This window comes from Globicephala melas, chromosome 17 (genome assembly GCF_963455315.2).
Source record: "Globicephala melas chromosome 17, mGloMel1.2, whole genome shotgun sequence".
In the NCBI taxonomy this organism is placed as follows: domain Eukaryota; kingdom Metazoa; phylum Chordata; class Mammalia; order Artiodactyla; family Delphinidae; genus Globicephala; species Globicephala melas.
The window spans coordinates 71,631,142-71,647,161 of NC_083330.1; the positions used below are offsets into that span (position 1 = coordinate 71,631,142).

At 48.6% G+C, this 16,020-nt stretch overlaps 1 protein-coding gene across 1 annotated transcript in view; it reads left to right on the forward strand.

Moving 5' to 3' along the window:
• The window catches only part of TG (thyroglobulin), a 241,822-nt gene that overhangs the window by 97,571 nt on the left and 128,231 nt on the right, over nucleotides 1–16,020 (forward strand). The window contains exon 35 of the mRNA XM_030875854.2: nucleotides 6,941–7,003. Within this exon, the coding sequence (XP_030731714.2) occupies nucleotides 6,941–7,003 (63 nt within the window). The remainder of the gene's footprint in view (nucleotides 1–6,940; nucleotides 7,004–16,020) is intronic.

The window sequence follows — 16,020 nt, forward strand, 5'->3', positions numbered from 1 at the left end:
TAGTCAGGTCGCAAACCCAGCTCTCAAGACTCCAGACTTCACTCTTCCCCTTTACCTGCTGCCTCCTGGCAGATCTCCCATATGGCATGAGTGACTGTATGTGAAACTGTCTGGACACATTGCCTGAATGGTTTTCCCCCAGCTCAACTCAAACAACCATTTGACCAATAAACTGAAAAAATAAAACTAATAAACGAAACCAGCAGTAGCTTGACCTCTTGTTCCAGAGCTACGTCCAACCCGAGAGGCTTGGGATGGGGCTTTTTGGTGGAATCTGGTCCTTGACATTTGTTCATGAGCCTACGAACCCCCGAGACATTCTGTGGCTTCAAGGCAGAGTCTTTTGGGGTTGATTGTTACCAGGCTGAAAAGAATCTTCCTTGCTGATGTCTACTTTGAGCATCCTGTGACTTGATCTGAGTTCACTCTATTTATTCCTTTTATTTTATTTTAACATCTTGAATTGTTTTAAGAAAAACATCAGGAGTGTATGATGAAACATCCTCAGTGAGTTTCTATTTAGGGGGGAGGGGTGTGCCATATAGAGGACGGGGAGTGAACGCCTGCCGAGGATGGTGGCCCCACAGGAGCTCCAGTGCCGGCTCTGGGTATTTAGGGCCTTCAGAACTGAACTCTGAGCCCACAGTGCCTCCTTGCCCAGCTGTCCTCCCACAACTCTTCCCATCTCCTCACCCCACCCAAAGCTGGAAAATGTCATTTTTCATCTTTCTATTGCTCAGGGAAGAATTGGATAAAAAGAGGCTAAGAAATAATTCATTTGTTCAGAAATATGGGAATCATATCAGAGGGTTACAACATCTGGCAGGAGTTAGCAAGGAAAAGGGCCCAGGGTGCTTGTTGCCCCCACTTTTTCCATCTGTTCTGTTTCTTTTTATCTGACTGCACAGACCACTGACTTTTTCCAACGTATATTCTGTGGGGTCAGGCTGGGGACTCAGGAGTTCTGACCAGGAACTGCAGGGCAGGGAATTACAAATTCATTCGACAGACACTGACTGAATGTCAGCCATGCCCGGGGGCCTCTGGTTTTACAAATCCAGCCTCTAATCCCTGGGCTCTTACTGTGTGCCTGGCTGGATGCCAAGCACTTTTTAAGTGTTATCTCACCTAATCCTCATAACCACTGTTAGCTGAGGTTCAGGGAGATTAAGTCACTTGCCCAAAGTCACACATAACAGGTAAATTACAGAATTTGGACCCAGAATTTTTGGACCTAGTCAGAAAGAACTGGGTCCAAATAACCAACCATATAACCATATTATATGGCTCTACTCAGCCATATGACGTATTCACTGTGTTATATGGCTGAGTTGGAATAAGAAATGATTCCTGTCCTCCAGGCGCTCACAACTTAAGGAGGAGTTACAGCCTGTAGGTAAATAAGCCGTTCTAGCTCTGGATTGCTCACGTCGTAAATCTAGAAGTTTTCAAACTTTATCGAGTGTCCATACTGGGTCATGCACTGTGCTGGGCACTAGGAAGTGTGGGGTTAATAAGATGTAGTCATTTTTTTCTTAGGTGATCACATCCTAGTGAAGAAGATGCGGGCACGTATGATTAATTGTAGCATCATAGGCTCAGAACTAGAACAGTCATATGCATGAAGTGCTGTGGGAACATGGGAGCAAGGAATTAAGTCTGCTTCAGACTGGTGGAAATCCATTACTGAAAGCCTCCTGCACCCTCCTTTATGCTTCAGGGACCACCTCCTGCAGGCTCTGGCCCGCTGGCCTGGAGCTGCCCAAGCAGGCAGGTTTTCACCCTGCATGCCGCCTGCTTTCTGTGTTTGGGTGAGTGGGGAGAAAATTCGAAAAAATGCCAAAATGGCGTCAGTCTCTCAGGACCCCTGGGTGAGAAACACCTCGGGATGCACATGGCTTACGGCCATTCTGGTGTGAGTGGCTCTGAATTTTCCATTTCAGAAGAGGGCCAGCTGCAGGGGTTCTGGTGGCCTGGTGTGACCCATGACTCTCCATCGGAGCAGAACTAGGTCCTCACTGGTCAGTCTTTTTCCCTTAAGTCGTCTTCACCACCATTGCGGGTGGTGGGCTTTCCCGTAAGTCGTCTTCACCACCATTGCGGGTGGTGGGCTAAGTCTTAAGACGTGATGGATTATCTCCTCCTGAGACCCAGGCAGAGAGAAGGAGCCTTACTCGGGGAAACTGGTTCGATAAATTAGACCATTCTCTCCGCTGGGTCACATTGACCTAGTGCAAAGCCACCTTCTGATTTGTGATATATTTTGAGCTAAAACACACTCATCTTCTGGATTCTGAACCTTAGATGGTAGTGTATTCTGTTTTCTGTAGTAGACAAAACTTCCCTAGTGTAACGGTTGGAAAGTCCCAACAGGCAAGCTGACATCGTGGTTACTTTCCCCACATCCTTATCTTTGTATTATTATTTTTTTAATTGAGTGGTTAGATTTTTTTTTTTACATCTTTATTAGAGTATAATTGCTTTACAATGGTGTGTTAGTTTCTGCTTTATAACAAAGTGAATCAGTTATACATCACACATAATAGTAGGAAGTAGGGCCCCTGCAGGGCCAGGGAAGCCTGCACAGAGGGGGACATGAGCCTTGAAGGATGACCTCTCTGTCAGCACAGGAGACACGGATTTTTTACAAAGGAATTCTTGCAAAGAATTTCCGTTAATAGGCTTTGCCCTCACTTCAAATCCATGGTTTGGTCATTTAGTGTACTGGCATCTCTGTTGAGTGATGAGCACAGACCCCTGATTTGACTGCAGGCTGAGAGCCAGACACAAAGAAGGTAACACAGGTCCTGTTTCTGAAGAATGACACTGAGGAAGGGGAAAGGAAGGGCTATTTGTTGAGCTCCTACTATGTGTCAAACACCATGGAAGCATCAGGGGTAGAAGGTCCTCCCCAAAAGTGTTTAGCCTGGCTGGGGAGGCAGAAGTGAGAGACATGAATGTCTCTCAAGCACTTACTAATGTCAGAAACAACTCTCCAGCACTCTCCCTGCATTCACTTACAACGCCTGTGGGGCTGGTACTCTCCTATCCCCTCACCCGGAGGTAATTATTCCCTCTGTATCAGAGAACTACTCAGCCCTGTGGCTTGTGTTACAGTGGGGGGGACCCACGGGGGCTTCTGAAGCACAAAAGGGGAGCAAGAAATTTTGTTCTATAAGGGATTATGCAAAAGCCACTCTGGGGGAAAATCTGGGTGTAGATAAAGGAAAGCTGGGTGAAGGGCGCCGTGGCCGCTGCGTAGGGATAGTGGGTGGTCCTGCCCTGCAGCCCCCGGGGCCGCAGAGACCTGCACACGGGCAACATAACCCTGGTACTGGGCTGTGTTCTCAAAACAGAAGTGGAAGTTGAGTCTCCTAGGATCCAGGAGAGAGGCACAAACCTAGAGCAGGGAGCGCCCAGAGGGGCCCCCAGAGACCCTGCAGCCCTGTGCTTTCTGACTGCTCTCCACTGAGAACAGAAATTTGCATGGGTCTGAGCACCAAGCTGAGAGGCTCAGGCCAAGCAATTATGATGCAAATGAGGCTGTTGGCGCCACTTTCCAACAGCAGGACCCAACGAGGAAGCATCTTAGCAACCAAGGTGGGAGTACGGGGTAAGAAGGCTGCTCTGCAGTCCAGCTGCCCCAGAGCTCAGGGCTGCCTGGAGGGGGCGGCCTCTGGGGCGCTGGTACCTGCTGCTCTCGGAGAACTGGGCTGCCATTCGCTCCGCAGCTGTGCGTGACTTGCAAGTGGGGCAGGATCTTTGGTTTGTTTACAAAGTCACATGCAGCATCTAAAAAAAACAACCGAAGCCTCACACTTCCTTTGTTCTTCTGTTAAGCAAATGTACTTGGACCCTGTAGCTGTTCTAGATATGGGAAATGGAAAGGAAATGACCAGCTCTTCTAATTATGCCTCTCTGCAGCCCATGTAGAAACCACCACACGTAGGAGAATTCACTGTGCAGTCCGCTCTTCACATCATCACTCACATCCCCTCAAGAGTGTCTGCCATTTACTTAGCACGGAGTGGGCTCCAGGGCTAGGCTAGTGTTTTGCAGGCAACATCTGATTTGGTCCCCGAAGAATGTGATGAGGTTGGGTCTATCCTTACCCGCATTCTCTGCTTGCTGGCAAATGTGTTACAACTGGGGAGGGTGGCGGGGACCCTGATTTGTTGTTTTGTAGCGGTTGCCACTTTCCGTGGTGTAAATACTCCAGCCACGGCCCATTTCAAGCCACCAGCTTGATGTCACTGAAAGCAGAGCTGGGAAGAAGCAGAAGGGTTACCATCCATCTGTTTAACAAGCATGAATTAGCTGAGCAACTTGCTCAAGGTTGCACGGTATGATCCTCTGTAGGGACGTCCCCAGGGACGGAGTCCCTCGCAGGGGCTGAGGCTCAGTGCCCCGCAGCCCAGGGAAGCTGAGAACTTTCAGGGCTCAGCTATTCCTGTACAGTGAAGAAGGTCCCACCCAAAGGGCCGACAGCCCCCCGTCAGGAAACACTGATGGAGGATGAGGAAGGGTAAGTAGAGCAGCAGCAGCCCCAGAACTGGGTGATGAATGCCTGGCTGAGACGCGCGCATAGTAATTCTCCCTGCGGATGTGCGGCAGCTCGCCTCACTGTTCTCACAGCATTAGACGTATACGGTTTCCAGTGTTTCATTAGTGCTGTATGAATGTTTCTTTTGCAAACCGAGCTTGCTTTGAATTTCCAGATAAATTTCCAGAGGCAGAATTACTGGGTCCAAGGGTGTGGGCATCGGAATGCCCTCGATGTAGGTTCATCAGATTGTTTTCTGAAGATTGCACTGACTCTCAGGGTCTTTGCTCTGAAAAAGCAAAGATGGACATTTAAATAAACAAGCTGGGTCCCTGGGCGCTGTAGAGCATGGTGGGTGGTTCTGAGTCATTCTGAGTTTTGTGGGAGGAGCTCACAGAATGTTGGGTGACAGGAGCCTTAGCTCAGCAACCCTCAGAGTGAATCCCTGGACCAGCAGGGTCAGCCTCACCTGGGAACTTGTTAGAAACACCAGATCTCAGGCCCCAGCCCCCACCTGCTGAACCAGACAGTCTGGGGATGGGGCCAACGTGGTGTGTGTCATCAAGCCCTCCAGGGGATTCCAATGTCTGCCGAAGGCTGGGAACCAGGGCCATAGAATGATGACCAGGAGCAGGTGCTTCTAGGCAGATGGAGTCAAGCAGGAGAGACACACGACAGCTGGGGGCTCGAGAACTCAGGGAGGCTGGGTCGTGGCATGTCTGACCAAAGTGAGGAAGGCGGCGGAGGGGACGGGATGGGAGGGAACCCAAACCGGGACTTCGGTGACCAGAATAGAGCATGACTCTGACTCGAGGCTTTTCATGGAGGCAGACAAGGCCAAGAGTCAAGGACAAGGGTGTGTCACTGTGAAAGGGCGATATTAAGAGTGAATAGTGGGGCTTTCCTGGTGGCGCAGTGGTTGAGAGTCCGCCTGCCGATGCAGGGGACGCGCGTTCGTGCCCCGGTCTGGGAAGATCCGACATGCCGTGGAGTGGCTGGGCCCATGAGCCATGGCCACTGAGCCTGTGCATCCGGAGCCTGTGCTCTGCAGCGGGAGAGGCCGCGGCAGTGAGAGGCCCGCGTACCACCAAAAAAAAAAAAAAAAAAAAAAAAGAGTGAATAGTGGCCGGCATTTATTGAGTGCTTACTGTATGCCCAAAGGTTTACATACAACAGCTCATCCAAGCCTCACAACCCTGAGAGAGGTACTGTCATTACCCCCATTTTACAGACAAGGAAACTGAGGACAGGGAGGTGAAGCAACTTGCTCAAGGTCACACAATCTCACCCTGGGTTGCTGACCCTTGACTGTGGGCCCCACCCATGACCCTTGACCCCTGACCATGCTACACCATAGCTCAGAGAGGGAGAAGATATGACAGCACTCCTAGTTTGGGCCACTGGAAGAAAAGGATGCTGAGGCTTTGAAGATTTTGATTTGTTCAGTAAGGGAAGAGGAAGGGGAAGGGGATAATGGGCACTCACGGGTCACCTGCTGGGTCTGCACGGTTTCTCATTTAATTCTGACATCATCCTCATGTGCCAACGCCAAAGCTGGGTCTGCACGGTTTCTCATTTAATTCTGACATCATCCTCATGTGCCAGCGCCAAAGCTGGGTACAGAAGAAGCCAGATAACTTGTCCATCTGCCCTGCTTCTAAGAGGCATATGGAGGTTCGAGCCCAGGTCTGTCTGCCCTCCTACTCCAGGCTCTGTCCACCTGCCACGCAGCCTGCGGTGAATAGCTGCCGTCTAGTGAGCTCTCACCCTGTGTCTGGCCCTACACTACCTCCTGTCATGCCCACAGCCATTCTCAGCATATGTTGTGTCATCCTCAGTGTACAGATGTGGAAACTGAGGCCCAGACAGGCTAAGTGCCCTCCCTGAGTGAGTCAGTTAAGCCATGGTGGTGGGCGTTTCACTTGTTCGCTGTGTGTCCCTGGGTGCTCACTCTCTGGAGCCCGGTAGGTCTGTACTTCTTCACCCACTGGCTTTGGAAAACGCCGTGAAGATGGCGAGTGCTGTGTGTCACTCGTCGGCGAAGCTGTGAGAGCAGGAGTGAGGTCCCCTGCCGCAGCGTCTGTGAGGCAGGGGCTTGATGGCGTCTCTCCGGCCTGGGCCTCGAGGGAGGGTGACACAGAGGAGAGAAAGCAGCCCAGCTGCAGTGAGCACGTGGTGCCAGGTTGGTTTAAGCCCCTGAGGTGTCAGGACGTCCCTTCAGCACAGCCTAGCCCGTTCTGACCACGCGGGACTGGTGCTGGGCACTGTGGGCCCACCGTCTGCCTTCCAAGTTTGACTTTTCTGTCACCAGGTTGGACCTCTAGTCCTGCCTTTCAGGACTCAATGATCGAAAGGGTGAAAAAAGAGCTGAAGGGCTGCCGTTGTCTTCTTTTGCAGTTGCTCAAAATGACGCTTCCGGTTTTTGCCCTTCGGTGGGTTTGCCTCCCCTCACAGAGAGCGGTAAGTTCACTGTCTTCCTAATTTCTCCGATGTGATGCGGCCTCATCTTTCTCCTTGCTTTTGTCCCATAGTTTATAACTCCCACGACCCTCTCACATCCATGAACTCAAGCCCCTCTCAGTTCACACATGCATAGAGAGGGCAAATGCCAGCAGCACATCGCAGCAGTTTACATGCCAGCCAAGGAGTGCGTCCAACTGGCCGCAGAGCGCAGCGGGAGCCCAGTCCTCCTGCTTTTCATTCTAAGGTTTGTTGCACCCTGTTGTGTAGTGACTAGGCCTGCACAAGCCCGGGGCCGTGTCAGGAAGAGTAGCGTTTGGGAACTATGTGCAGAGGAGCCGGGGCTCCGAGCCGTCGGTGCCCCGCGCAGCACAGTGACATCTGAGGCCAAGCGCTGGCCCTGATCCCAGGAGCACCACCTGGGCTGGGGCTGCCATCTCCTTCTGCACATGGCACCGTCCCCACCGCACACACCCTGTCTGGCAGCAGGAAGCGCGGGGCGGTGGTCGCCGTGGGACCGGGCAGGGCAGCGTGGGCTTCGCTGCATGTCCCTTTTCTGCTTCCCCTTAGTCAGGAAATGAGAGGCTCTCATCATTCCTGTCCTGTGACATGATGTCTGAGGGGCACTAGATGTCTGTCATTATGGTCCTGGCTGAAGGGACAACATGTAGCTCGTGTAGGAGAGAATCATTTGTCATCAAGGCTGGGCTGAGAGTATAAATGTCCTCAAGCATGTTGTCACTTCCTTCCCTCAGTTACAAGAGCTGACTTTGTGTGTATTCTTTCCCCTGAGCATTCTGTACAGAATATCGATGTCTAAGCACTTAAAGATTTCACATCTAAGACATTTGATCTTCACACCAACCTCAAGGGGCAGGTCCTATTTTCCTATTTGTTAATTACAGAAAATTCAAACAATGCTGAAATACAGAAGGAAAAAATCAGAGAATTATTTAGAAGTTACTCCATGTCAGTTCATACATCGGTTTATTTCCTAATCTCCTTAGACTTTTCTGTATGGAAAAGTAATTGTAATCTTGCTACAATGTTATGTGTCTTGTTTTTACCTAATATTGCATCATGTGTATATTTCCAAACAGTTATATATGTCTAAACCATTCATGTATGCATGTCATTTGTAGCATCATTCATTCATTCATCTGTCTATGTTCTTCCCCTTAAAATGCTCCCAATCTGGTGATGAAGAAACAAGGACAGTACAGTGATCAACCACGGTTGTCACATTATCCTACTAGGTCGACGCACGGTCGTTCACTAACTCATTCCTCTATTTCTGGGCATTTGATTGTTTTTGACTCTTCACTATTATGAAAATACCACAAGAATACCTTGGTACATAAAGCTCTTTCCAATGTTGAGATTATTTCCTGGGGGCAGACTCTCCAAAGCAGAATTACTGGGTTTGAAAACTCTAGATTTTTTGACTCTAGATCTATATTGCCTAATTAGTCCCAAACACTTGTTTGTTGTTGCAGACTTACTAGCAGTGAATCAAAGTGGTTTCTTTTTTGTTGTTGTTTTTTTAATAAATTTATTTATTTTATTTATTTATTTTTGGCTGTGTTGGGTCTTCGTTGCTACGCGTGGGCTTTCTCCAGTGGCAACAAGCGGGAGCTACTCTTCATTGCGGTGCACGGGCTTCTCATTGCGGTGGCTTCTCTTGTTGCAGAACACAGACTCTAGGTGCTTGGACTTCTGTAGTTGTGGCTCGCGGGCTTTAGAGCACAGGCTCAGTAGTTGTGACACACGGGCTTAGTTGCTCCGCATGTGGGATCTTCCCAGACTAGGGATCGAACCCGTGTCCCCTGCATTAGCAGGCGGATTCTTAGCCACTGTGCCACCAGGGAAGTCCCTCAAAGTGGTTTTTCTTCCATCATGTGCTTAGAATCCTTAAGTATTATCACTAAAAATATCATTTATTAAATTTACGGATAAAGAAAACTTCCGTACCTGATGTCAAATGCATATGTTAGATAGGAATCGATCAACACATAAAGCTCTTCAGGTGATTTTACAATGCTTCCAGTCTGTTTTTGCTAAAATTTGTATTCCTGAGACTTGAGTTACTAACAAAAGAAAGAAAAGGTGTGGAACTCCACATCTCCCTTCACACACACACAAAGTCTATGGAGCTGAGTAGATGTTTTGAAGGCGGAATGAGATGTCACGGTATTTTCAAATGTGCCTTCGACGAGTGTGATCTGAAAGCAGGAGAGATGGGGGGCCGACATTCCATGTGTGCTTAGAGCTTCCAAGTTGGAATTAAGAGGTTGAGCATGTTCCTTTGATGAGAGTCCGAGGGAGGACATCATTCTGCCTTCGGGGTATTGGTATGTCTATGTGATTGTGACATGGATTGGTGCGTGTGCACGTGTGTGTGTGCTCACACTTGCATGTATATACCAAGCATACGTAAAACCCTCATCTTTATGCACTTTTTATTCGGGGAGAAAAGGAAATATTTATTAAATACCAAGCAGTTCATAAATCATTTAATGCTCAGAAGAAAGTTAGATGGTAACAAGGTCAGTTTTTCAAATAAGGAGACTGAAGCTCTGTTAGGTTAAATGATCAAGCTGGGATTGGAGCCCACATGTGCCTGCCTGGCCCCCCTCAAAGTTAGATGAAAATATTTGGTTTGAGCTTCTGGAAAGGGTGACAGAGATGGACTTCCCAGCCCCAGACTTGTCGGGAGACCTAAAGTCTCGGCCTTGTTTCTTTTATGAGATTGTGTGTATAAGCTGCCCGTTCAAAGCCTCTTTGAAAATGGGATTCTGATGAGCTCATTGGTCGATGGGGATGGTGAAGCCAAAGGTGGCTTGTGAAATCTCAGGGGCCTGTCTTGGGTACATACACTCTAAACGCTTGGTCTATGTTGCTCCCGAGAAGACTTCAGACACATTAACGGGTCGGGGGCGGGGTTTGAAGACAGCAGGAGTTTGTCAAATGGGTGTGTTTCAGAAAGTCTTTCCAAAGAGAGTGCACATGCAAAGGCCCAGGACCACAAAACAGCCTGAGGCATTCAGACATTGGAAACGGTCCAGGGTGGTGGGCCTAGGGCTGTCAGTGGGAGAGGCAGAAGATGATCAGTAGAGAAATGCTGTAGCTTGAACATGGAGCCGGTGTGGGACTTCGTACTGGGTTTGGAACTAGACCTTGGCAAGGTCTCTTGGGAGCGCTAGGGTGGGCATGAACAGAGAAGCGTGTTATGGCAAAACAGATTCCTCTTTCACTTCAATTTAGTTCAATCTGGTGAATATCTATTTTGGAAAATGGATTCTGAATTGTCACTTACGTTCCAGGAAAGGTGTGCTGTGTTGAAGGTCTTGTTTGCAAAGAGAGTATCCCACCTAATTAGGAGAAAGGCACAGGAAGAAAGAATTTAAGGAGATGAGCCACTTACCAAAGTGAAGCCACTTCCAGTGGCTGTGGGAGCCTGGGGAAGGCTCCCCCCAAATTCACCACAAACAGTGAAAGCACCCAGGCACATCAGGGCCAGTCTGTGCCATAAAGGCCAGTGTGCATTTGTCAGATGGCCAGGAGGGGGCAGGGGGCATCCTGGGCAGAGGGCAGTGCACGCACAGAATCCCGGGGCCTGCATTAGCACCGCACATGCAGGGAAGTACAGGTAGCTCAGGACTGCAGGGCCAGGAGGGAGGCTGGACAGGGGACTGGGGCCAAACATCCGAGTGCCTTGGGTACCACAAACCCTTGAAGGGTTTTAGGCAGTTCCATAATGAGCTTTAAAATGACTCAGACGCTCTCCCTTTGGGCTGTGTGGGAGACGCACTGGTGCCTGACAAGCTAGGCTTTGAGAGAACGAGGACAGCTGCGTCATCTGTATGTAGAGTGCCGTTTTACGCTCTTTAGGGAAACGTTGTATGCTTTTTTAAACGGGCAAAACAGTAAAGGTGATATTTCTTCATAAGAGAAAATGTCCATTGCTTCTTAAAAGACCCATGACAACCCAGCTCAGGGTTAGCATGAGATGTCTTTTCAGAGTTGGACCCTGTCTGTAGGATGACCACTGTCTGCCCCCTCCTGCAGGCCAAATGGGGGGCGGGGAGGTCTTCCAAGGGCTAATTCCCAGGAGAATTGACGTTTTGCTTGTCATCCACTATCTCAGAAGCTCTTCTCTTAGAGGTGCCATTGAAACAAATTTAGAGTATTTAGATTGCAAGCGAGGGGAAAACACAGATGTGAGTCTTTAAAAAGTTATACCTGTACTCTAAGTTCCTTTCACCTGAGGAACTTCAAAGTACCCTTTAAAAAATGCCCCAGCCCTTGACTGTGATCACAGGTTGCTACCAGCAGATCGAGGCTGTGGGTGAGGCTGCAGTTGAGAGGGTGTGACGCACGGCTGAGAGGGATGCCTGGTGAAAGTTTGCCCTGCTCCGCTTCACCAGCCTGGAGCCCGGTGACAGCAACAAAGCTGTCCCTGGGTATATGGAGGTAGAAGTGGCCACACCAGCAGTCTTTTTTGGGACCTGCGATTTGTAGTCAATCACTTTTGTCTGCTTTGCCTCTGGCTTTTCACAGCTGTGCCAAAGGGTTGATAGAATTCAGTTGATCTTTTCTGCACATGTTTTCCACTAAGCTGGAGACAGAGTCGTGTGATCCTAAAAAATGTCAGCACTGGCAGGATTGTGTGCATCATCTAATTGAGGGAAACATCGGGGCATTCTGGTGTGGAGATGAGATTTGAAGTCCGTCTGCCCAGCTTCCAATCCCGTTCCATCACTTAACACATGGGTACTCTGGGGCCAAATTCCTCAGCCTCCTGATGCCTTTGTTGGCCTCTGTAAAATGAGGATGATGGTGAAAAGTAAGAAATATCAACCTAGTAGGCTTGTGTTGTGGAATAAAGTACAAGGCTCGGCACAAAACCTGATAAGAGTGGGTGTTTAAGAAATGTCAGTAATAGTGCCCAAGTCCAAACCCATCTTTTTATAGAGGAGGAAACTGAGGCAGAGAGAGAGAAAGTGACTCTCCCAAGTCACAGCCAGTTAAGGGCAGAGCTATAAAATCATGAATTTTTATATTCCTAGTTATTGAGTGACTAAATATGTCAATCACTATGCTAAATGCTTTCCATATTTTAATCCCCACAACTGCCCTAGGCAGTGTGCACCATTATGTCCATTTTACAGATTTGGAAACTGAGGGTCGGAAAGGCCCAAGGTCACATAACTAATGAATGGTAGAGCTGGGGTTCAAACCCAATCTGAATCCAAATCCAGAGTATCCCCACTGAAGATGCTGACTGTTGCTGGTTGGGTTCCTCAGGAATCAGACTCTGAGTTCAGTATGCAGGTCATTTTTTAAGGGAATGGAATCAAGAGGGGTGGGAGAGGGAAAGAGAAGGGCAGAGGGAGAACTTGAGGTTCAATGCAGCCTTAGAGGAGGCCTCAGCTGACCTCTAGGGATGCTGGGACGATCTTCAAAATTGTTATGCCCTCACGTTGGTCACTCACTGATACGGGCTGCCCTTCTAGGGGTCACTCTCCCTGCAGGGGCTGACAGTGGGGTCTATCTGCCAGCAGCCCTCCTAGCAGCTGGGGAAGAGCCCTTCATTAATGAAGGGGGATCTGGAGGACATCACAGCCTGCAGCCTAGTGGTGTTATACTTTAATAATCTCATCTGGGGCACATTTGAGGGTGGAATGGGTGCTGTTAAAACTGTGCAGGCTGCCCTGCACCAACCCTGGGGCCTTGTCACCTGCCTGCTGTAGCCACGAGTCTGGTGGTGCATTAGCCCACACAAGCTAATTCTTAATCCCTTTGGTCCTTGGGCTGAAAGGGCCATGTGATCAGGCACTGACTCCAAAATTGCCTAATGTTTGTATAAAACTTAAATCTCCTTTCCAAATATGCACAGAGCTGGTGTGTGCACACGCACACACACACACACACACAAACACACACTTTCTCTCTGGACCTCACGGTGTACACTCTGTCCCTACTTCACGGGAAGTGCTGTCCAGGGGAAGATCCCGTATCTCAGGGCCCATCAAGGTGAGGCTGGCAGGCACGCACTCTTTCCTACCTTCAGTCTGTCGAGAGTGCTGGGACTAGTTAGTAGCTGCGTGCCCAGACTAACACGTGTGGCCAGGATGCACATCTGCCACGGCCCTGAGGCGCCTGGGTAGCTGTAACTGGCAGGGCTGAGTGTGCTCTGGGCACAGCCTTACATGTGGCAGCTCCCCTGGACCACTTCTCTGCTTCTCTGAGACCCAGGGACTGTGATGGAAGAACAGCTGGCAAACTGGGATCACAGCCACGGCAGACTGAAGGAAAGTGGGACACGTGGGGAAACTGGGCCCCAGCTTGGAAGGCTTCACTTCTCTCCACGAAGCAGGAGGGAGCCTCCGGCCAGCTGGTGAGATGCTGGATTTGGGACACAGTTATAGTTTCTTCTGCCTCGGCTGCCATTCCCCTGTTCATTCGCTTATTCATTCAACAGGTGTTTAGTGAGCACTTACTCTGTGCCTGGCACTGGGTGCTGGGGCTACAGCAGTGAACAGAGCCTCAGAAAGCCCTGCCCCATGGAGCCTTCATCCTAGTACGTCGTCAGGGCTGGCTCCTCCTCTGCTCTGAGCTAACATCACCGCCTCAAAGAGACCCCCCTGACCACCCCATCAAAGCAGCCCCTTCGGCACTCTCTACCCCTTCACCTTGCTTTATTGTCTTCTTATCTTTTTGCTATGAAATCTTCTCACTTGTTTACTTCTTGAGTATTTGTTTGCCCTCCTCTAAAAAGGAAGCCGCAGAGGGCAGGGACTTTATCTGGCTTGTTCACTGCTATTTTAGCTCTTAGAAGAATGACTGGTACCTAGTCAGTTCTCAAGAAATAGTTACCAAATGAATGAATATATGTTTCTTGCTTGCTTGCTTGCTAGATTTCGTGCTCCAAAGGGCAGTTATTTTGTAATTCATGGTTTGATCCTAAACACTTAGCAAAGTGTCTAGTAGACTCTCAGTCTTATTTTATTTATAATTGTTTGGTTTTTTTAAAAAAGAAAAAAATATATAAATGTTCACTTTGCTCTAGGTTAATATTTAAAACCAACAGTGATTCAATTAATGCTTGTTGAAAGAATGAATAAATGAATGAATGGTAACCACATGAATGGATTGGAACACACATGGGATACAGGAATCCTATCTTTGCCACTCCTTAGGTATGGGAACTTGACTAATTTAAAAGATATTTGTGAATCTCAGTTGTCTCACCTATAAAATGGAGATGATGATGTTTTCAAGGAGGCTGTTATTAAGCTGGAAAGATATATTATATGTAAAATTGCTGCACCCAATGTCTGGTGAAGGCTGACTGTGTTGGAATAGCTAGATTAAGTCAAGCACTGCCAGTTCTAAGGGATCCTTTTCACAGGTCATCTTTGTGAATGCTGCCCCTGCAATTGTACAGTATACAACCTGTGCATGTGTACATAGTGGGCCTGGGAGGCATTTGATCAATGTTTGCTGAATAGTTGTGTCTTAAACCTTTGTTAGATCTTTGAGGCTAGAGAAAACAGAGGATTTACCTTGATAACTCCCTCCCCAGACAACAACAGTTTTGTTCCTGGTCCATCAAGGGTTTATTTGCTCGACTGAGTTGAAGGGAGTAGAACCAAGAACAAAATATGCCAACCTAGGACCTACCTTCTTTTTAATATAATATTTTCTCCAAGAGTGGTAACATTTTAACAAGTGGGTAAACCAGAAAGATTTCGTTTTTAAGAGTGGAAATTCAGACCATTTGCTAAGCATTTGGGGGAAAATATTTTAGACGGTTTTTTACCCTTCCTAGGAGCCCTCTAACCATTCTGAGTAGCTGACTATGGAGTAGACCATTCCTGAATGCAATCCATCAACAGTGGTAGATTTCCTTTAGTTTTATAGGTTATAACAATTTTAGCTGTTGATTTTAAAAGGTAATACTATGTTACCAATGGCTACACAGTTTTTTTTAATTAAAAAAATTTTTTTAATGATCCTTTGGTCATTCTTCATTGATTTTTTTCCCCCCACTGTTGAGTCTGTGCTGAATTCTCTGGCCTCCTTGGTGGAACTGAATTCAATTTACCAAGGAAGCAATCACCTTCCCTCCCCCATGAGTAAAGTCCAGGAGGGGAGAGGAGCCTAGCACGGGAGAGACCGAGGGAGGGGCTTCAGTATAGACAGAGCATCTGGTGTCATGGGAGGGGCAGTGGGGGATGAGGTGAGAGGCGATGGGGTCAGAGGACGGAGGAAGAAGTCGTGGTGTGTCCTGCTGGGATGGAGCAAGGTGGAGAGGATGAGCTCCCCGTTAGTGGGGTATTCAAGCATGTTGGAGATTCCCTCACTGTGCGGGGTGGGGGGTGGTTTACGTGCCCTCTAAGTTTCTCTTTAAGTTTTCTATTTTGGTCATTCTGACGATTGGCTCAGTTATGCTTTAAGGTGTTTTGTTTTTTTCCTTCTGTTTTGTGATAACTTACTTACCCGCAGATGAGCAGACGGCTCTTGGCAGATGTTCTGAGAAGCAGAAGCAATGAAGCAGAGGGACCTTGGCACTGGGTGAATCTGGGTTTCAATTCCAGTTCTATTCCTACTCTGTGTAATGGGGGCCAGTCACTTCACTGCTCTGAGCCTTGGGCTCCTTGAGGCAGAGTTTTCATAATATCACCTCCATCCACAAGTTGCTGTGAGATCTGGATGAAGTCGTGTAGGGCAGGTGCTTAGCACAGTGCCTAGCGTGCCTAGTGGATGCATGCTGAGTGGCGACAGCAGCAGGGGCCCTACCCTCACACTGACTGGAGAGGCAGAGGGCAGGAGTGCAGTGTTGGGAGTTTGCCCGCCCGGGTTCAAACCAGCTGTCAGACCTTGTGCAAGTTCCCTACAGTCCACTCAGAGGTCAGGATGGCCTCCGTCCCACGCTCTTGTTCAGTGTCTCTAGGGAAGCCTCCGCATCATTGGAATTACTTTACTCAGCTCCCATTGGTTCTCATATGCAT